The sequence below is a fragment of the Leptinotarsa decemlineata genome, unplaced genomic scaffold (assembly GCF_025532065.1).
Source record: "Leptinotarsa decemlineata unplaced genomic scaffold, Ldec_3_MD MMD2_tig00000133_RagTag_RagTag, whole genome shotgun sequence".
Classification (NCBI taxonomy): domain Eukaryota; kingdom Metazoa; phylum Arthropoda; class Insecta; order Coleoptera; family Chrysomelidae; genus Leptinotarsa; species Leptinotarsa decemlineata.
This window is the reverse complement of record NW_027412542.1, coordinates 3,886,080-3,909,593: the sequence shown is the minus strand read 5'-3', so window position 1 is coordinate 3,909,593 and position 23,514 is coordinate 3,886,080. Positions and strand designations below refer to the sequence as shown.

Below are 23,514 nucleotides of genomic sequence, written 5' to 3'. Positions count from 1 at the left end.
GTTCATTTTTTTGTATTAATATGATAAACTTATAGAACATTTACTCTTGATAGATTATGAACGATTTATTTGGTGTCATCAAACAAATCTTTTGGAGCTTGAATCATACCTGTATTAGCTCTTGATTTGATTTATTTTATAGTTGCGTTCTATTTACGCTAGCTTTGTATTTTGTATTTGAGATGGAGTTGTTATTGTTATTACAGAAGTATTAAGTGATTGAATTATTTACTGTATATTTGTAATTATATTTATTGTACTTGTAATAGGAAATTGTTTAATAATTTAAGAGCTGTTTTTTATTATAACTTTCAACGTAGACAATCAAAATAATCTATGGTGCTTATACAACATTGTTCTGAATGATCTTCAGATATTTATAAAATTTTTGATCTGTTGTGTTATGTTCAAATATATTTGGATAATTTAATCGCCAGCAAAATCCAAATGGAGAAGGGTTATCATACAGTTTGATAAGGCTGTTTTTTTTAAAGGCTTTACAGGTCTGATCTAAAATTGAAATTTTAATCCATTCATTGAATGACAGATACTAAAATTTTAAAACCTATACGTTTTGACTATAGTACCAATACATTCGAATGCAATGTTTAGAAGTAAGTCCTTTGAATTTTTTGGGGTAGAAGATCTTACTTGTCATAATATATATAAGTCAGTTCTGAGATTACTTGTTATCATTTTTTGCTGTTAAATTTTTTTTGTTAGTTCTTTCCATCGTTATTTTTTGTGCCATTTTTCTCAATTTTGAAATTCCCTAGAACTGGAATAGTTATAAAAGTTTTCTTTTGTTAAAAGTTACATACTTATGTATAAATAGGACAGAGAGTATGAAGTTGTATATTTTTCTATTGAAAACACTTTTCCCTCACCAGAACAAAAATACTGTCTCTCGACGCACATTTTGCTGACCAAGTTAGCGGCATCAGGAGATGATAAACATTTTTTTCTGGCGATGATAACTTGGTTAGTGAAACGCTTATTGAAAGACATAATGTTTGTTCTGGCACGAGGAAAGTTTTTTAAATATATTCATTTTATACCAGAGATTTCGTTTCTACTCATAAAGTTGTATATTTTTGTAAATTGCTTTTGTTTATTTTGAACGAGAATTTTCATTGACAGGGATCTGTTATTGTAACATCGATGGAGAGGTAAAAATAGATAAAAAAGTTGTAGATATTCGAATTTTATTATTGTTATCTTATTTTGGTGAAATCATTTGTTGTACATTGTTTAAATGTATATATGTAAATATGAAGTAATAAAACCCCAGTATTCAATTATCTAATTTTTTATTTATGGAATATAATGTAAATATGAATGTATATCAACTGAAAAATAAATATTTTTTTTTATAAAATCTGGAATATTTCATTTAATAATTATAAAGTCTTTGTAATTGTGTTCTGGCTAGCTGAAAATGACTTCTTTGAAACTGTGTCTTGAAGGTCCTGGAAAATAAAATCAGAATTAGACTACTAGTGTAAATATAGTTCGAGGTTTGCAGTAAATTTTGCTTTGAGCTAACCAAGTGGATACCAACATATGACTAATACTAATTCCACACAACTAAATTACAGTAACTTATATTCATCTGGACAAATCTGTGAGGAGAAATTCACATTTCAGTTACCTGCGTAATTTTTACACATTGGGGTCGCACTTGGGGCACTGACGAACCCAAAAGTGACATTGAGACTGGTTTGCGGTCTGGGAATGCTGTGAAGAACCGAGGAAACTGCGACCAGGAATTTAATGACTCTATACAGGGTGCCCAATTATTCGGGTATCACAGACAATAAAGAAGCTGATTGTGCCAGACCCTGAAGCAGTTGTGGGTACCAAAATCTTTGGTACAGAACCAGATTCGGCACTGAGTCTATGGGAAAAGTTACGTGGAAAACGTACCCGGAAACACAAATAAGAAAACTTTCATAAAGGAGCATCTGAAGAAATGCCTAGTAAAACAGAGATCGGCTCAAAATAATTACAGGGCTACTTACTAGTCACTGTCCATTGAGAGACAACCTGAACAAAATAGGGCTGTATAATGGAGACAACTGCAGAAACGCAATAAAGGAACAAATTATAACTCGTCATGTTTTATGCAAATGGGAGGCACCCGGATCACAGGAAGCAAACAATTAATGGTCAACCCAAATTATAGTGTCGAAGCTATTATTCAGGTTTGAAGGGCGTGGTCTACAAGTTTTTATGTCTGACGTATCGTCTTCGATTGCAGTAGGCATCATTGAAAGTGATGAAGCAACGGACGAACTGCTCGGGCTGTCCTCACAGTGAAAAGTTCTTTGAAGGCTTGAGTCCCCGGTTTTACTACATTAGAGATGGGCATAGTATCGTTTCTATATACTGAATTAAATTATGAGTGTAATTATGTCCAGAAGAATATACAAAATAGTTAGTTTTGCGGACACTTGGAAGAAATAGACAAGTAGGACGGCTCCCGAGTAACAGATACAAAAATTCTCGTACCTGAGGAATATTACTTTGTTAGCGAAACGTCCTTCGAGAAAAAGTTCGTTCTGGTATGTGCGAAAAAAGTGTTTTCATTAGGTTTATTTTACGCCAGAAGCTGCCACTTTACTTATGATGCACATTTTTGTCTGTTAATAGAAAATTTAAGAGTTGAGTTGTGAATCAGCGAGACTGGGTACTTGTAAAAATGACGTTTATTATAATTAGAGACGGACGTGTTTCTCGGAACTTTTAGAAATCCTCCCTATGAAGGCCTCTAATTTGCTATAAGAATAAATGAGCAAATCAGAAATGATGAATGACAATTTAAATATTTGATGAGATATAGTGAGTGACACTGATGGTTATAAGCTAGTAAAATCCACATATTTTGAATCGTGACGACTCCGTGGTAAAATAAGAATTTGATAACATTTTTCAAAATACAAACGTGAAATATATGTGTCTTGTTACACGGTCGAATCTGTGATGATAATTGGTTTTTAAACAGCACTTATACTCTTTTATAGCAATTTAAAGAAATGCATTCGTATTCATAATTGGTCTACTTTTTGAGTAATCTCTGACGGTAAATTATAAGACCTGATTAATGATACATATGCTGTGATATACTGCTGTGCATATAACTGAATTTGGCTACTAATGGTGCAAATTGCAAAATAATAATTGCACAAACAGTTGATGAACAAACATAAAATAGCACATGTTCCTATTCTTTATTTTTCATATTATTTGATAGGGGGAAGGTGGAGCCAACACACAAAATTCGGCAATTGAAATTTTTTGCGAATAACCTAGTAACGGCTATCGAAAGTCGGCCATTGGAAGTCTAGTTATTTCTGAGATAGCAAGAGGATCAGCAAAATAACGGTCTGTATATTTTAAAATTTTTGAATATCTTATGGTTTTGTGAGCTGAGAGAAAAGAAACGTGAACAATTGGCCATCACGCTTAATTAGTTCATCTCTATGAAAAAAAAATGTATAGCTTATAGATGTAGTTACCTTGTCAAAATAATTCAAGTAGGGATTTCTTGCTACTACAAGTTCTATCCTGTCACCTGCTGAAGCTATCAGTGGTACTGTTAAGCAGCAGTCGAAGTCCTGGGTCTTTGTATCATTCACCTTAGTAAAAAATATATATTAAAAAAAGATAAGCCCGAAGTAATTTTCAAATTTGTAGTTTTCAATAATTCCATGATTCCAATCAGAATTCATCGAATCCTTAAACTCTTGGATATATAGATATAGGTACGAAAGACATGAATAAACATTATCTGACAATATTCAAACATGATTTTCACCTGTAAATAATCACATAACTATGGGATGCAATTATACATTTTGAATTTTTCCAAAGTTTTCTTGATTAATTCTGATTGACTTATGAAAAGTTCGTCATGAAATTTTTCTATTTTCAGACCTAAAAATATCAACTTCTCATTTGTGTTCTCTTCCATTTTAAAGTTTTTGGATAAACCTTCTTTTACAAAGTTCATATATTTTATATCGTCAGAAAACAATATTAAATCATCAACATAAATTAGCAAATAAGTACTTTCTTTAAAACATAGACAATCATCCTTTTTGGAACGTTGAAAACCTAAAGATGTTAAGCGTTCATGAAGTAACATATTCCAGCACTTTGGTGCTTGTTTTAACCCATATAGAGTTTACATACCAAATTTGATTGACCTGTCTCCAGTCCCTTAGGTTTGATACATATAAATATGCTCTTCCAATGTTCCATAAAAGAATGCTGACTTTACGTCTAACTGTAGAACATATAGATCATATTGTAAGTACAATGATAAAAGAAGTCGGATTGTGACCATACGTGCCACTGGTGCATATACATCTTCATTTAATTCACTTTGACGAAACCCGCGTGCCACTAATCTAGCCTTTTTTATATTTCACCATTCACTTCCTTTTTCCGAAACATCCACTTTGAATCAATTACCTTTACACCTTTTGGTTGCTCTTCCAAAACTCATGTTTTGTTCTCTTCTAATGACTCCAGCTCATCTTTTATGGCTTTCTTCCATTCTTGATCATTCATTGCTTTATCAAAATTTTGTGGGACTTCCGAAGGTAGGTTTCCTGCTGAGAGGGCTATCATTAGGTTTGCCTCATCATCTGTCTTGCTATCCACTTTGTATTCTTTCGGATACATTGGCCTCTTTCTTATACTTGTACTTCTTCTTGAAGTTTCTATATCTTCATATCTTTGTTCGTGACTTCTTTCTTTCTGATTTATTTCATCATTCGTTTCTTTAGTTCTTACATTTTCTTCATCAATTTCCTTCACTTCATCTGTCAAAATTTTTATTAATTTTTCTTTATTGTTCATGTTTTCATTAAAGATTACATTCCTTGCATGAACTATCTTTCGAAGATCTGGATTCCATAGTCTATAGCCATTATCCGTATATCCAACCATTATCAGTTTTTCACTTCTACTGTCTAGTTTTGATATCCTATTCTCCTTTGGTATTAAATTGTAAGCATTACAACCAAACAATTTAATTTTATCCAAATTTGGTTTACTTCCGTACCAGATTTCTGCAGGAAGTTTTTTTTTGGATAATGCTTTAGTTTCAAGTCGGTTTGTTAAGTAAGCTGCTACATATACAGCTTCACCCCAAAATTCCTTTCCTAAATTTGAGTCGCAGATTAAACATCTTGCTTTTTCTATTACCGTTCTATTGAACCTTTCTGCCACTCCATTCTGTTCCGGATTTCTTGGTACGGTGTATTGACATTTTATTCCACGTTTCTTACAGAATTCTTGAAATGCATGAGATTTGTATTCTCCACCATTATCACATCTTATTCGCTCTATTTTTGTGTTGAATTTTGATTCTACTGATTGAACATAATTTTGGAGCTTTTCTAGAACTTCATTTTTCTCAGATATCAAATAGCAAACACAAAAATGTGAGAATGATCAATGAATGTTACAAAATATCTTTTTCCATCATGGGTAGGTGGATTAATTGGGCCACACACATTTGTTGAAATTACTTCTGAAAGTCTTTTTGGTTTCCGTTCTTGAGATATGGGATTAAACGGTAAACGTGTCCGCTTCCCCTTTAGACATATTTCACACAGTTCTGGTGGTGGATATTTACTTGAATGTCCCATTTTTCTATGCATTAACATGCGGTTGTCTGCATTAGTTAAGTGTGCGATACAGGAATCCACTTCAAATTCTAAGAAGTATAAATTTCCACTTCGCTTTCCTATCATCAAGTTGTTTGATTTTATTATGGAAACCTCTTTGTTTTTGAATAAAACTTCAAAACCTGCTTCCTCCAACTTTCTTACTGACAGTAAGTTGTGTGTTAAATCTTTGCATACCCATACATTTTTCATTTTAACCTTTCTTCCAGTTTCATTTTTCAGAACCAAATATCCTTCCTTTAAAACTGTAATATTCTGTCCTTTCTTTGCTACACAAATTTGTTGATTTACTTCTTTATGATTTATCAGTTTGTCTTCATATTCCTTTTTCAACAAATGATGGGTCGCACCACTGTCTAAAACAAATTTCATTTTCATTTCTCTTGGGAAACTTGTTTTGCTTTCAGTATCTCCGGCTAAGAACGTCACGTCTTCATCATCTTCCTTATTGTCATTTCTTTCGGTTACATTTGCCTGCCTTTCATTTTTTCGTTTCATGTTTGGACAAAACCTACGCATGTGACCTACTTCATGACAAGAATGGCATCTGAAAGGAAAACTTCCTTGTTCTCTGTTACTACCTGTACCTGGTTTCCTTTTCCACTTTTTATTTTTATAGCTTGAAAACGCTACATCATTGCTTTCATTTCCAACTTGGCATTTTCGTTGTCTTTCTTCCTCCATTAGAAGTTTATTTTTGGCAAAGTCTATGATTACCTTTGTCTCATCCTGGCAGAACATGATATCAATGGCTGTTGTCACTGCTTGGTAACTTTCTGGCATTGCAGACAATAGTTGACACACTATTTCATTGTCATGTATGCCTGCCCCAGTTGCTTTCAACTCACATACAACTTAGTGAAATTCTGTTAGAAATATATTCAATGTTGTTTCCTGCTTGTACTTCAAGCTTCGCAGTTTCCTTTGTAGTTGTACTTGCGTTGAATTCCCTTCTCGAAGTACGTTCCTTCAAGTGCTTCCATTATTTGTTTGGCAGATTTCTTGCTTTTGATCATATCCAGTAAGTTATCTGACATACATTGTACAATGATATTCCGAGCTTTAGTATCATTTTTCATGAAAACTGCAAGTTCATCAGCATTTGTGGGTGGTTTTTGTGTTAGAACATCTAGGACTTGTGCCTGTTCCAGCAGCAGTTTAACTCTAAATTCCCGATTCGAAAATCCGTATCCATCGAATAGTTTAACATTATAAAACTGGCTCCCGCCATTTTGTTGTTACTTATTTTTCTGACGTTTTAATAACTTGACGCCAAATTCCTCACTTTCAATTCTGGACTGGGCCCATAACCTATGGTATGGCTTCTGTTATGAAAACTGATGTTTATGTTATTTTGGTTTTATTCAACACCAATAAAACGTTCAACAAAAACCCAAACTCATTTTAATCCACGGAAGCCATCCCATAATAATTTGTAGGGCATAGGTAGGTAAGTAATTTTACGACCTCAATATTTCAGCGTTAATGAATGATTTAGGTTTGAATTTAGACATTGCAGAATGGAAGTCTACTATGGAAGGTTACTATTACTTATTTAATAACAGTTTGTGAATAACATATACAATGTACAACATATATGATCTCACAAATGACTCGATATCTCAGCCTTCGCGAAAGTATTGAAAACAGTTTTTTGAAAATGACGTATAGTAGCGGGATAAGTCATATGCAAAACTCAGAAGTTTATGTAAATTACAGTCCAAAAAAGGTAGATTCTTATTAATTACAAAGTTCCATAATAGAGGATAGACAACCTATCTCTTTAGGACAGCCACTTGTTTTCCGTGAAGTTACTGTTTTCTCCATAACGTACCCTGTTAGTTTGTCTGTCCAGGTGTTGAAACTGTCGAAAGTGTCCGGCTTCTGAAGAAATATGTAACAATTACTTTAATGATGTACATTCAGCTTTTATACTGCAACGTAAGTAGGACACTTACAATGTATTAAAGTTTGAGGGTATTCGGCGATGATGTTTAAAACCTTTGCTACATCTGTTACCTAAAGCTGTGATTATCAAAACTTCATAGTAGCCCATCGCTTCCTATTTAAGTTGGGGCCGTGCACGGAGAAACTTTCGGCTTTCATAAAATAACGAAGGTTTGGCATTCACCGGGCTCTTGCCACATACGCGAATCAGCAAAAATCACTTTCTTGTTCTTGTTAGCATATTCTACTTTCATCATGACCCGAAATAAACCCGTATCATCTGTCATTCGGATCTCTGCATACGTTGATCTTGATAAAGTGGTCTGTTTTCCAGTGATACATCCGTAATGTGCCTTTAAAATAATGCTTATTCTTTGGAAATGAATGACAGAAGACTGGTTGGCTTAAGAATTTCCCAGAGTCCAATCCGCTTTCTCGGGGTTTCGTAATAAACATTTTGAATTGCTTTTTTGAATAAATTTTATCATAGACTGGAAAACTAATCAGTTTCATTCAGTGAAACATCCCCTTTCTCTGCAAGAATTGGGAGTTGCCAATATTTTCGTTTCCTTTGCTTTCCGTCTCCTCAAATGGTACACGGTGTCATATATTCAAGATGGTTTGGTACGTCATATCCTTCATTTCGATAATTTGCTTTAACGGTTCGTAACTTGAAGTCACGGATTGCTGACAGCCGATTACTGGCAGTGATTGCTTGATCGGCTTTTCTCTTTTACTGGATGATAAAGTTGAAATCTGTTAAAATTTGTTTTTTCATTAACCAGCTGTCGAACGACAAATCTCAGAAGTTGAAGCTCGTGCACGCTGATGATTAACGAGGTCTTATCTTTCAATCTGCGATTTCTAGCACGGGGTGTCTAGCATATCTTTGTTTACGTCTTGTTTCTTGTGGAGAAATGATGGGCAATCTTGATTTATCTGAAGATTTTTCGCGACTTTCACGACTTCATTTCAAATTAATTGCATTATTTAACATTTCATGAGAGAAAAATTTCAATTGGTGCGTTCACTGAATTCTAAAATGAAGTACCCGACCGAAACGAAGTTTTTGTTTTATCTTACCTGTATAATCCGATCATAGGGCTTCAAAAGTCCAACGATATCTGCCGGGCCTCCCTTCCGGATTCTATTCACGTAAACTCCCTTTTCGTAGAGTCCGTCGCTGACGCTGAATCCATAGTCATCGTATATTGAATCTTTGTATAAAGTAACGTGATAAACTTCATTATCCAACATGCTTTCGTTGCTGTAAGTGCCAGGTAACCTGTCTATGAAACTATTTGGTGATTGTGCAAAGCTATTTTCATATTTCATTGTATTTGTGAATGTGTAGTTCGGCAAAGGTAATGGGCTGGGGCAGAAAATTTCTTCGGTGTCTGAATAATACTGCAGTTGAGAGTCTCGCTTTTTTGATTTCGTTGTTGAGTCTTTGTCGTTGTCTTGATATGAGAGTGGTTCGCTCAGGATACTTTCGATGTCTTTGATTTCTTGGATATCTGGAAACAGTAAAAAATATTTAGGATCATTGTGCTTCAAGGATTGAAAATCTACAGAGGTTTTCACTTAATTGATGAGAGAAGAGGGTGATTCATAAGAGTGGACATTATGGGCTGTTTGTAAAAGGACTCTTGATGGGATTCAACTGGTATGCCAAGGGGTATCCTTCAAAATTTATAAAGCATCGATTTTTGAAAAAAATTTGCTGTGAAAATATATATTTGAGTCAGCGTACATAATGAGTTCTTGGTAGCTAGGCATTCATTCCGGTTGGTATTCATTTTAATTCGATATTCAGTATTTTGCAACAATAACTGTTTTGACATTCATTTCGATAGTTCTTCGTTCGGTGTTATCAATACATAGTATAAAACAAAGTCGATTTCCGCTGTCTGTCCCTATGTCTGGTGCCCTATGTTGGTGCCTGAGGGAGCAGATGTCTGTCAACCCCAGCAAAAATGTATTAATCCCCTTCACCAAGAGAAGGAAATTGGATGATCTAACGCCACTTTCCCTCAATGGTGTGGTCATTCCATTTGGAACGGAGGTGAAATATCTTGGCATTGTCCTTGATAAAAGACTCACTTGGAACGCTCACTTGGAAAAAGTTTTACACAAAGCCAGACTGTCTCTATGGACATGTCGAAGGATTTGTGGTAAAACTTGGGGTTTAGGTCCCAAACAAATCCCTTGGATTTATGTGATGATTGTCAGACTAATGATCACGTATGGTGCAATTGCTTGGTGGCCGAAGGCTTTACAGAAAACGGCCTAAGCGAAGCTCTCTGGCTTACAGAGATAGGCTTGTCTTGCTATCAGTGGTGCCATCGGTACCACACCGTCGGCGGCCATGGAGATCTTTCTAGATCTACCTCCTCTCCATATTTTTCTGGAAAGAGAGGCTAGATGGACTGCATACAGACTTGTGCACATTGCCAATTGCACAAATCAAGCCAATGCAGAGTGCAACAGACTGTTGGTTGACATTGGAAGTCAAAGCATTCTGGAAATGACCTCTGACTTTATGCCTCCAACTGTCAACTACGAACTGCCTTATAAAGTACTATTCCCGAGTAGAGAGGACTGGATCCTGCGTGAGAAGAAAATATTAAGAGCAGATAGTTGTTGGTTCACAGATGGATCAAAAATACCTTCCGGTTCTGATGCAGGTCGCAGTCGCAGACCCAGGACAGATTTATCTACCTGCCTAGGAACTTATGCGACTGTATTTCAAGCGCTATTGAATTGTGTGCGGAGAGATTGGATAAATCCAACTTCACTCACAAGACAATAAAAATATTCTTGGACAGTCCAGCGGCGTTGGAAGCTCTTGGCTCCTACCAAGCAACGTCTAAATTGGTAGCAAACTGCCAAAAAAGACTCTCCTCGATAGGAAGACTAAACAGATTGTCTCTGGTCTGGATTCCTGGCCATACTGGCTTGGAAGACAATGAAGCTGCTGACTCTCTTGCAAAGGAGGGTGCTGTAAGCGGCTTCATTGGACCAAAACCTGTCATTGGCATCGCTTTGGGCTTTGCCAAACAAACACTTAACACCTGGATGGCAAGAAGAGTTATAGACTTCTGGCATAATCTTCCAGGATTGGCTCACTCCAAGGCGTTTATTCACCCTTCGAAGCTTGTCACCAAACAGTTGTTGGACTACAGTAGGGATGAACTACGATATCTAACAGGCCTTCTTACAGGTCACTGTCATTTGAATCATCACATGCAGAGACTTGGACTGTCGGAAGACAGTGTGTGTCGCCTCTGTCTGGAAAATGATGAAACTGCAGAGCATATACTTTGTGTCTGCCCCGCTGGGGACCGAATCAGGTTCTTTGAGTTCGGCAGATCCGTACTCTCACCAGGCTTCGTTAAGAAGCTGGGTTTATTTGGCCGAGTGTGAATAGGTGTGAGCCACAATAAACCCTTAAGGGTTGCGGTGGAGGGTCGAATAGACCCACTCACTTTAGACTTACCTACCTACCCTATGTCTGCTTAGATCTTCGAAACTACGGATTTTGATGCGGCTTTTTTAAATAGATAGAGTGATTCAAGAGGATGGTTTATACAGTGTGTCTCACTTCTCATGGAAACACCCCCGTATCTTCCGTATTATTCGAGGTAGAAAGATGAAACTCTCAGGACTGATGGAAATGCTCAAAATGCACCTACCACCTGAATGGAGTTGGCCAAAGTGATATACACTGTCCGCCACTCGCGATGGAACACCCATTTTTACGGTAAAACATATTAGGAGGCAAAATAGGCTCAAAATTCCTTCAGATTCGTGATCAGGACTACCAACTTACTACGAATACACTTTTCTCCTGAAAAAATTTCAGTCCTGAAAAATCCGAATTTGTCTCACTTCTTATGGAAACACCCCCGTATCTTCCGTAATATTCGAGGTGGAACGATGAAACTCTCAGGACTGATGGAAATGCTCAAAATGCACCTACCACCTGAAGATACGGGGGTGTTTCCTTAAGAAGTGAGAAAAATTCGGATTTTCAAGGACTGAAATTTTTTCAGGAAAAAAGTGTAATCGTGGTAAGTTGGTAGTTTTGATCGCGAATCTGAAGGAATTTTGAGCCTATTTTGCCCCCTAATATGTTTTACTGTAAAAATGGGGTGTTCCATCGCGAATGGCGGACAGTGTATATCACTTTGGCCAACCCCATTCAGATGGTAGGTGCATTTTGAGCATTTCCATCAGTCCAGAGAGTTTCATCGTTCACCTCGAATATTACGGAAGATACGGGGGTGTTTCCATGAGAAGTGAGACACACTGTATGTATATTAGATGCATAATATAGTAGAGAAACACTGATAATTTTAGAGGTTTCTAATATAATGTGCTGAACCCTACGCGCTGGCTGAATCCTACGAGATAAATCAAAAAATATACTATAGTATTGTACACCTCATAGGGTTAACCCACAATAACCGTTTTTTATCCTCGAGAAATAATGGCTTGTTTACGAAGCGATTTTAAGCAATACCGCATTAATCCTCGAGAAATAATGGCTCATTTACGAAACGATTTTGAGCAATACATCATTAATCTTTATCTAATTAAGTAACTTAAATACATTGTGCATTCAATATAGGTCAGTAATTTGAATTAATGTTTTCGGATATATCACAGATTCAAAATGCAGAGACATAACGGTTGCGGCGGTAACGTCCGGGGGGGGGGGCGGCGGCGCGTGTCCAAAAATAGCGCGTCTAAGGCCGCGCTTCGCCCTATAACACTTTATAATTAGCAGCGATCGTACGCGTTCATATGTATATTTAGCATCAGCATTGCACCCGTGCGGAGCCGAGGCTGGTCGCTAGTAGAATATAAAATATATATATTCCGGTAGAATGTAAATTTATATCAAAATTGTTCACAATTCTAGTACCGAATAAACGAAATTGTGGCGAATGCGCAGGATGGTCCAGATATGAAAAGATTATTAACTATAAGTCAAAATATTGATAATAATGTAACTTAGAATTCAATAATAGAATAATGTAATTGTCGCTTTATCTATGAACTTGGCTAAATGATTCCAAATATATACCGGTATGATTGAAGTTGAGTTCAATTTCTACCAAGATATTAGTAAGTCTGTGTCTTGGACCTAACCTAACCGTGTCTTAATTGATTGACCGCTCAAAATTAACACCTCCATAGACGAGTCGTAACAGCATTTTTTCATGAATTTTGGCAATCCATATAATCGTGGTGCAAGGGTTTCGTATTTTGGTATAACCTTCTTCCATTTGGCAGTGATTATAGTCTATGTAATTACTGTGAATTCTTCATCATTTGTAAAATCTCATTTTTTCTTCCATTTTTCAATTGCCTTTAGTGAAATAACAAGAACATTCGGAATTCCTGGACATGACAAATATTTTATCATGAAAACTGCAATCATGTTATCAGCGTTATTTATATGAAATGCAATTTTCCACATTGTTCTCCAACTTTTCAGATGATTTGGTCAACTTACCTGTTGAGTTATCATTAGTGGTCTCTGCTGTGTTACTATCCCAAGAATGAATTGCACTGTCGACACTCATAAGTCCTGGACTCGAGTAATTACATCGATTGTCTTCTGCAACAAAAATTGAGTGAAGAATATGAAACGTGCGTTACAAGGAAAAAACGCCACTAAAGAATGTATATTTAAAAAAATAACTTTTGCAGACTTATTCATTATTCCTGCCGATAGAACTACCTAAACAGTACAATTTGACCTATATAATTTAATCGATCGAAAAATTTCTTATTCCATGTTTCCATGTTCCAAAATATCAAATATAGACAACTCAAAATCTTGAATTATGATGCTAGTTGGAGAAGGGGCACAATTTTTTTTAAACATCAATGTTCAAAATATTTTAAGAAATTTGATAATATTGCTACGAAATGTAATTAACGTAAATTCTGATTTCAGGAGTGGGTTGTTTATTTTTATTTGAACGATATTATTCATCTGTTAAATTGCTATCGCATGGGAAATCATTCATAATTCTGGAATTGGCCGCGGTGTTAGTGCGCCCGACTCACGATCGGAAGGCCGTGGGTTCGATTCCCGCCTCGACCAGATATTTTTCTCGAGAGAATTTATCTGGTTGAAGCTGGGATGATTCTGCAACCGTGTTAGGAATCACACGTTAGTCCTTAGCTCGCACAAGTTTCTCAACTTCTGAGAGTTGTCGTTCGTATGGGGGCGACAGCTGATTAACAACCAGATTTTAAACAGATTTTTTAAACAGATTTTAAATTCAATTATTCTCTTGATCTTGGTCAATACGTGATGAAAATATATGCTCTGCCACGCGATGTTTGCAGACAAGTAGTTTGTTGTCCTCGAAATGTTTTATGTACTGTTCAGAGCACTAATATAGAAACATGACAGTCATTTTTCGCGTAGACAGGCCGCCATATTTTCGGGACAAATTTCTTATTGTTTGAAGCAAACAAACGACGTAGGACAAACCGTTTTGGGAATTATGACCACAGAAGAAGTTGATTCGATATTTTCAATCTATTCGCTTCTCTGAATCCCACCTGGCTCTTCGATATCGACACCTTGTTTTGTTCACACAAAATGGCGAAGGTCAACGATACTGGCTACTTTAGATCTCGCTTCTCCCCGGCCTGCCGTAATGATATGCCAATTCAAAAATGTCCGGATTTGGAAGTTTGGGGGTTCTGGGTTGATTTCCAAGTAGAAGAAAATTTTCGTTCGAGTGATTTCGTCAAATGATTTTTAAAATTTTGAGCTCTTAGAAGCGAGAAGTTTTAAGGATGACCTGCAGGGTTAACCATTTTTCGATTTTTTTTACTCACTTTATTTCATTCTATAGTCTATTTCAAAAGAGTGTAGAGTAATAAATCATGAAGTGTCATAAAATTTGCCTGAATTTCGTTGTCGTCCATGGGCGTAGGCAAATCTTAGGATTATTAAACTTAATAATTAAAGTAAATTAATAATTACAGACATAGATAATAATAAAAGGCCATTTTTGGGAAGTAATTTGGTCTAAAACTAAGTACCTACATGTATTTAGGTAAGTAAAATTTCTTAAAAAAAGATTAAGATTAATTTTAGTGGTTCTTGTAAACTTATTTAATATGCAATTTGGGTTCATATACTTGAGCATGATTTCTCAAAAAAGGGTTAACACTTAGTTCCGAGGTGCCATGTCATTATATAATCCCTTTTTGACCCTGCCCACCAATCATGCAATACCTATTAAACCCAGGTAATTAAGAAAAAGGGTTTAAATATATTGTAATGGTGTCTTAAACATTCGAGTTATAATAGTAATTGTTACTACACCAATTAAACGTACAGTGATATTGTGATATAGAAATAGTGAAAAAGTTATAAAATGGGGACATTTACTCCAAAGAAAAGAAGTGTAAAAAATTCTCCGCTATCTGTTTGCGAAAAAGTTATAATTTTAAATGTATATGATTGCATAAAACACGATCACCCTAGTTTGTCTGTGCAAGAAAGTGTTGAGCGATGTGCCCGAATGACTGGAATTGGACAGTCCACGATTTTTAAATTATTGCGAGAAAGAAAGATATCAGGCCAGGTAAGTCCATGCAAGAGAAAATCAGGAAGACCAATAAAAATCTTAGATGAAGACACCAAATGTGACATTCGAAGAAAAGTTCATTCGTTTTATTTTAAAAAGGAAATACCCACTCTTGAAAAAATATTTATCGAGATAAGCCAAGATAACGATATTCCTTTGATATCCAGAAAACTTTTATGGAAAACTTTAAAAAGTATGAATTTTGCCTGGGAAAAGCACAATCGAAAGGCACTATTACTGGAAAGTGATGAAATTGTTTGCTGGAGACGAAAATATTTGACAACTATAAAGTAGTACCGCAGAGAGCAAAAGAAAATTTTTTATCTTGATGAGACGTGGATAAACGAAGGTTATATAGTCAAAAAAATGTGGCAAGATAAAAATATAACAAGTTCTCGCCAAGCTTTCATAGAAGGCCTTTCGACGGGTATTAAAGTGCCTTCGGGAAAAGGGAAGAGGCTTATAATTGCTCACATTGGAAGCGAAGACGGATTTTTAAAAGAAGGTTTGTTAAGCTTTGAGTCGTGCCGGACGGGAGATTATCATGAGGACATGAATTCGGATGTCTTCGAAGACTACTTCGGGGAAATGTTAAAATTTCTTTCAGCTGATTCGGTCGTGGTTATGGATAATGCAAGCTACCATTCAAGGCGCTTAGAGAAGGTACCAACTTCAGCTTGGAGAAAGCAAGAAATTATTAACTGGCTGTCAAATAAAGGTATTCAGTTTGAGACGAATTCAGTAAAGAAGGAACTACTAGCCATAGTAAAACAACATAAATCTCGCTTCATGAAATATGCCGTAGAAGATGTAGCAGAAAAGTATAAAGTAACTGTGCTGCGCCTACCGCCATATCATTGCGAATTAAATCCTATAGAACTTATATGGGCACAAGTTAAAGGATATGTTGCAAGGCACAATACCACATTTAAAATGAAAGATGTCAAGGTATTGTTTGATCAAGCCATTATGGAAATCACATCAGAAAACTGGCAAAAAGCAATCCAGCATGTTTTAAAAGAGAAAGATAAAATGTGGGAACTGGACAACTTGGTCGATCAGGTGGTTGACCCTATAATTATAACACCAGGGGATGATGACAGTTCTTCGGATGAAGACTATACTGATGTAGAATAATTTAATTGAATTGTAAATATACTGTAGCGGGATAAGCAATCTGGACAGAGACCAGTGTATCAGTGACAGTGACACTTTTGCTTAGGTTAGGGTTTAGAATTAAGGGTAGTCTGAATAATTATTTTCTCGGAAGGTTCTCGAAAATTGTACCTAGTAATCTCTAGAACATTCAATTAGGGTATAAATAGAGTGTTGTTAAACGTTAAGGGAAGTTCACAGTTTTAGTATTGTTCAAGTGTCAAATTGTAATAACGTATCCAGTAAAGTTCTTGTCGTTTTTGTGAATAAATTGATTTAAAGTCCCCACAAGTGTTTCAATACGTAAAGTTCGTTCGTGTGTGTTTGTGAGTATTTCCCGATTTCGGTTCGTATATATTTTATTGTTACATTTTATATTTTTTTAATAACACTGTTCTGCTGTATTAAATTTTTATTTCCTTTAATATAATTTTTATGAATGCATATTCTTTTGGCAATTATCCCACTAGCGCGCCTCTGGCTCAGTATTTATCCGTCGATAACAATGGACAAATCCCTTAAAACAGGGTGATACCTACCTGCTCTTTATGAAACGACATAATTTTGCAATGCGGACTAGGGAAGTGACAGAATTTATTGACGGATCACCCTGTAGCGCTTTTGAATACTTAATGAGATTTTATTACTCTACACTCTTTTGAAATAGACTATAACTCATGGGTACTGATTACACATTAAAAAAAGTATTGCCACAGAGATGCTCGATCAAATCAAAAATTGATAGTAAACGGAAAGTTTCAATCTGGGCTTTCTGATATATCGATAACAATATTATTATGTTTGTGCAAGTATTCTTAGTGAAAATGCAAAAAAATGCTTGGGAGGAAAAACATAAAAGTTGCTAAGCTTTCAAAATTTTGTTTTTTTATATTTATTGTGGGGGCCCCTCTCCTGTGGAGGTAGCCCAGTAGTACGCAGTAGCCCCGCCTCGCCTCCTCTTAATCCGGCCCCTGCTTCTCTCGTTTCCATGCGAAATTAATGTTAAAATTGCAACAAGCACAAGAATTGGGGCTCTGCCCAATTTTACCTTCTCCACCAATCAGTGCACAGAACATTATAAATAATAACACAGCACTTGCTGTCTGATAGTCGAATACGGAACTTCGAAAACTTGCTCACAGCGTGTCTTTATCAAATATTCATAATATGGTTGTGCTTCACTGGAAAGCAACTTGTTCAATTAATTGTTTTGAAGTAAAGTGAGATTAGATTGTTTTTCGGATCTATTATTTCCATCAATCATGAAGGAGTATAATAAATTTCCAAAACAAATTGACATATCAAATAAGTTGGAGATATCTGAGGCTAGCTCAAAAATATTTTCGTTACATTTGGTTATGGAGAGGACAACCAAATACCTACTTATAGCAAGAATTTATTGCAGAGTATTGTTCGGAAGAACACACAATTATCTGAGGAGAAGGGTGATTCTATTGTTTTTCAAGGAATACAGAATGTTTTACCTGTACCACCTGCTCCTAAAACTACCATTAGGCGAAGAACTCTTGGAGTTTCTAGGCCAAGAGCCCGACGGAAGCTATGTTGTTAGCCCATTCTGTACCCCATGATTATTCATACATTCCCATTGCGGTCGAAATCGTATCTTCAAACTCTCGCCAATTGAGGCTGTTAGGTAAGAAATGATCGGGTACCTATCTGTGTTTATTTTAGGGACGTGAAGAACCTCTGAAGGCCGGCAGCAGTTATCGTGGTGTCCCAGAAGGTTGTCAATCAGCTGTGGTTCATGATGGAGAATAATGATAATACTAGGTGTTTCGATTCTGCAGCGGTCAAATTCCATTATTGTTTGACGGTATATCAAATCAAATCAAATCAAATCAAATCAAAGGCCGCGCTTCGCCCTATAACACTTTATAATTAGCAGCGATCGTACGCGTTCATATGTATATTTAGCATCGGCATTGCACCCGTTCGGAGCCGAGGCTGGTCGCTAGTAGAATATAAAATATATATATTCCGGTAGAATGTAAATTTATATCAAAACTGTTTACAATTCTAGTACCGAATAAACGAAATTGTGGCGAATGCGCAGGATGTTCCAGATATGAAAAGATTATTAACTATAAGTCAAAATATTGATAATAATGTAACTTAGAATTCAATAATAGAATAATGTAATTGTAACTTGGCTAAATGATGACAAATATATACCGGTATGATTGAAGTTGAGTTCAATTTCTACCAAGATATTAGTAACTCTGTGTCTTGGACTTAACCTAACCTAAGTCCGTGTCTTAATTGATTGACCGCTCAAAATTAACACCTCCATAGACGAGTCGTAACAGCATTTTTTCATGAATTTTGGCAATCCATATAATCGTGGTGCAAGGGTTTCGTATTTTGGTATAACCTTCTTCCATTTGGCAGTGATTATAGTCTACCTATCTGTGGTTCATGATGGAGAATAATGATAATACTAGGTGTTTCGATTCTGCAGCGGTCAAATTCCATTATTGTTTGACGGTATATAGGATAATCTTTCCCTCTGAGGTATAACAAACATCACCCAGAGATGGACACTGGTTTCAATAGCCGTAGTATCAGTCATTTTCAAAACATGGAGACAGAAAAGCTTAAATTTCTTCGTATAATTGAAATAACTTGTAAAATGTAATCAACGAATTACAATATGAAATGAAAGAATGTTGCTGTACCAATATGAAACAACTTTAGATGTACTAGTCTTGGAAAACAGCTCAGAAAGGTAACACAGGGAATTATAAAAAGAGGATGCTTCATTTGAAAAACCCGATGATGAGTTATTACTCGAAAGTAGGTGATCTTATATATTATTAAAAAACCTAACATACGCCCTACATTTTGATAATTATTGTTAAGTTTTACCCGTGGGGTTGCCAATAATTGACTACACTGTATAATTAATTAAACTTAATTTTGTTTCACTGATCCACCGACCATAAAATCAAACACACTTTTAACTAACATTCAAATGTCTATCGCCTTATTAGATCATTTCGTATGGCACTGTTCACTAGATTTCCCGATATGCGAGTGGGCAAAGTTTATACATGCCAATGAAGGCTTAGGAAGCGGATAGAATTATTCTCGAAGCCAATATGGAAGTCGCTGGCAGTATCTCGAAGCGACGTGAAAACTAGAACAATCGCGAAGCGCAAGTCGAGTTGAGCGACACGTCACAATTGATTTATGACGACCAGCGATGGCTGGCGTTATTTTTTTAGGGGGATGATTTACAAAATTATTGTCTATTTAGTTCATGATGAATTTCAGCATTAAATTGATGGATGTAGTCGTTACTACGTGGTAGAAGATCATGATGAAAAGAGAAATGAAAATTTCTACGTTTTTTTATACCACTTTTATTTGTAACTAACGTTACTGCAGTTTCGTCCTATATGGACATTCTCAAACTTGAACAATAAACTAACAATGATTCATTACATTCGCCAATATATACCATTCAGGTACTTGATTGAGTACCTGAATTTACAGTTCACAATGCGCATGTGAAGATTTAAAAACCGGAGAGTAAATTAAATCGATTTGGTCATTTAACAGGTTGCACCCACAATGTTTATGCTTGTGAATTTCCAAGGATTCTAAATAATTGAGTTAATAATTTCAGCATTACTTTATGAATGCAAAGTACCTATATGAAATATTGAAATAATTTTACCTGGAGGTTTCAAATGTCTTGAAATCTTCAGCTGAACTCGGTCTCCCGAGCTTTGTAGTAATCTAATAGCATCTGACAATGGTCTCTGCTCCAGATTGTCTCCATTTATTGCTAAAATTCTATCACCTACATGAAGAGCACCCGTCCTTGCAGCTAATCCTCCTGAAAGATGAATAATTTTTCACCAAATAAAGAAGAAACATATTTTCAAATATGACAATATTATGATGATAATAGTTTTCATCAATCCCAAGAAATGAAAAAATATGTAGCAGGAATAAAAAGTAAGTGGTAAATTAATGTTTTTTTGTTTAACCAGACAGATAAATTGCCCATTTTAATGCTGGAAGGAAGGAAGTAAATTTATTTCTCTGCAGTGTGAAATATATAATTTTGTCTCCGATTGGTTGTATGGTGTATTTGAAAATATTTTTCATACAAGGGACATGACTTATCATTTTTAATGCTCATTCTAATTGAATATTATAATTTTTCATCTTGAATCATTAAATAACATTTTCCAATATTTATTCTACTAAACTAACTCTTAACTCTGAAATGAAGGAATAGTCTCAGAGATCTGGCTCTGAAATTGGTCTCTGTGAGGAATACGAATCCTGCTCTGTAATTTGACAAGGAAATATAAATTTATGTAATAATTGATAAAAAATGCAACTTAAGAATTACGACTACCTATATCAAAAATTCTGAAACAATTTTTTATCTAAGTACTTGGAACATTCGTATTATTTTTCCAATTGACTATACCTAAGAATGTTTTTAAAATATTTCTGAACTGAAACTGATTTAAAATTCCGTTTTATACTCGGGTCCCAAAACAAACGAAGGAGATTTTGGAGCGGAAGAGAATTGCACGATAGTGTGCAGAAAGGGGAAAGGAATGGCAGTATTTTACTCTCTCCGTGGGAAACTGTCTGTTGTAAGCATCCGAGACGCACGGGAAAAAGAAATTGTTACGATTTGCTAGAAATTAGGGTTGAGTGAATGGCAGTAAGTTATTTGAATGGAAACCACTGACCTAGCTTTCGCATTAAATGAGTGTGTCCGATGAAGACGCATTTTGACGGAGTTCGTGAGATCCCTTTTTGGGGAAATTTCGGTGAATCAGTCGATAAGGAACTGAGTGATGCAGCTTTATTTGGAAATTCATTTCAATTCTATGAAAAACTGATATTGTTTATTAAGAAAATTGATTGAGAAGAGCTTATAACTTCATTATTTTCTCTCTGGAACGCTAGATACTACAATTTTGCCATTAACTATTTTTCAGATATTTACGAAAACGAGAAGTTTTCTTATTCGGCAATAATCCTTGTAAGTTAAAAAAATCAACTATCACAGCGAAAAACAGAGATAATTTGCATATTATCTTTTTATTGAGGAATTTTGTAAAGGTATTTAGGGTAAATTGAAATTAAAAAAATTCTCAATCGAAAGTTTTGGGGTAGTTTGCTATTATTTACACACTGTAAAGTATTTCTGAACATGACAATTTCAAGAAACTTCTATCAACAGCGGAATTCAATGGGGATCAATAATTAATAATACAAGATATTGAAAAAATAACGAGAATTCTCATTAAAAAAATATTTATTAATTCGTTCATATTAAAGTTGTTGCCTTCAAAATAGTCTCTGTTAGATATTATGTAATTGTGCCGGGTTTTAGCACAACCTTTAGCGCTTTCAGTGATGCGCCTTTCATGTCATCTGAGCTTGTGAAACAAAGGCCTTTCGAAGTCCTCTTCGTTTTTGGAAATATGAATAACTCACACAGAGCCATGTCTGGCGAATATGGAGGCTGAGGCAACCTTACAGTACCTTACAGCTTACTAAGCAGCATTAGATGTGTTGCCTCTCGCATGAGAGGGAAGGGTTTGATATCTAACCAGAACTTGGACATATCTATCCATATCTCCGGAATATATTTTTTACTATTCTAACTCCCACACCGAAGTATGTGTTTGTGGAGTTTCTTCTGGACTTTGTCCGTACCGTTTGTCCGTACCAGTTTTATAAAAAAACTAGAACTATATGGTATAAGAGGAAACTCACTGAAATGGATTGAATCTTACCTAACAGATCGCCAACGAATAGTAACTATTAACAAACATGGTCGAACATACAAATCTGAGAATGCGGCAGTGAAAGTAGGAATACCCCAAGGAAGGATTGCGGGCCCCTTGTTATTTATTATCTACATAAACGATTTATGTTATCATTCAAACACACACAATTCAATTACAGTCTTTGCTGATGACACTGATTTATTAATAGACCGTGAAACATACCCTGAAGTAGTAAAAACACGTATGGAAACGTTTAATGATACAAAAGAATGGTTCACTAGGAATAGATTAATTTTGAATGGATCTAAAACTAATCTTATACTTTTTAGAACTAATCAATTACAGATAGAACGACCTCAAGCTTTGAATATTGAAAACATAACTATAAAATATTCAGAAGACACCAAATTTCTATTACATCATATTGATGAATTGTTGAAATGGAACAAACATATTGATTATACAGCTAACAAATTGAGCAAAATTTCGTATCGACTAAGGGTGGTTCACAAATATCTCAACAAAGAATCGGTAAAAATTTTATATTTTTCCAATTTTGAGTCTGTAGCTAGATATGAACACATTTTTTGGGGAAGCAATAGTAATATAAATAAAATATTTGTAATTCAGAAAAGAGCAATCAGAATGATGAGTAATTTGAAGTATAATCAATCGTGTAGAAATATGTTCGAAAATAACGGGATAATGAGGATATATGCTGTTCATATTTATGAATGCTTAATGTTTGTATTGAAAAATAGGCATCTGTTCTTTAACAATATTAATCAACATTCCTATGGAACAAGAAGAAATGATTTCGTGCTCCCTATACATAGGTTAACCATAACAGAAAAAACTCCTCATTACATATCAATGAAGCTATACAATAAATTGTCTAATCGAATCAAAGATATGAGGAACATAAAGAAATCTAAGAAAGAAATAAAAAATTATTCAATAGATTTAGAACCATACAGTATTAGTGACTTTTTAGACCAAACCGAATTATAGAAATGTATATATTTATGAGTATATGTAGTCTTTTTCTTTTCTTTTTTTTGTTATTGACATTATTTCATTCTATGGTGTCTGTGTACAAGCTGTAATAGTCGGTATATTATTATTATTATTATAATCAATAATGGCAGCTGATATGAACTTTGGGTCTCATAAGTAGGGGACACCGGGGTTGGTTGTGCCATTTTTTCTTAATTATTCCGTAAATTTTTTGTTAATAAAGTTACATTGTTCATTTATTTTAACATTTATTCTGTAATGTTTTGACAACTTGAAAAT

At 35.2% G+C, this 23,514-nt stretch overlaps 1 protein-coding gene across 9 annotated transcripts in view; it reads right to left on the bottom strand.

Moving 5' to 3' along the window:
• Positions 1-1,293: 1,293 nt before the first annotated feature.
• The window catches only part of Grip (Glutamate receptor interacting protein), a 398,341-nt gene continuing 376,120 nt past the window's right edge, over positions 1,294-23,514 (bottom strand). For all 9 annotated transcript variants that reach the window (XM_074172568.1, XM_074172569.1, XM_074172565.1 and 6 more), the window contains 5 exons: positions 20,130-20,291; positions 13,171-13,275; positions 8,730-9,163; positions 3,519-3,638; positions 1,294-1,469 (listed from right to left, as the gene is read on the bottom strand). In XM_074172568.1, the coding sequence (XP_074028669.1) occupies positions 1,401-1,469; positions 3,519-3,638; positions 8,730-9,163; positions 13,171-13,275; positions 20,130-20,291 (890 nt within the window). In that variant the 3' untranslated portion in view covers positions 1,294-1,400. The remainder of the gene's footprint in view (positions 1,470-3,518; positions 3,639-8,729; positions 9,164-13,170; positions 13,276-20,129; positions 20,292-23,514) is intronic.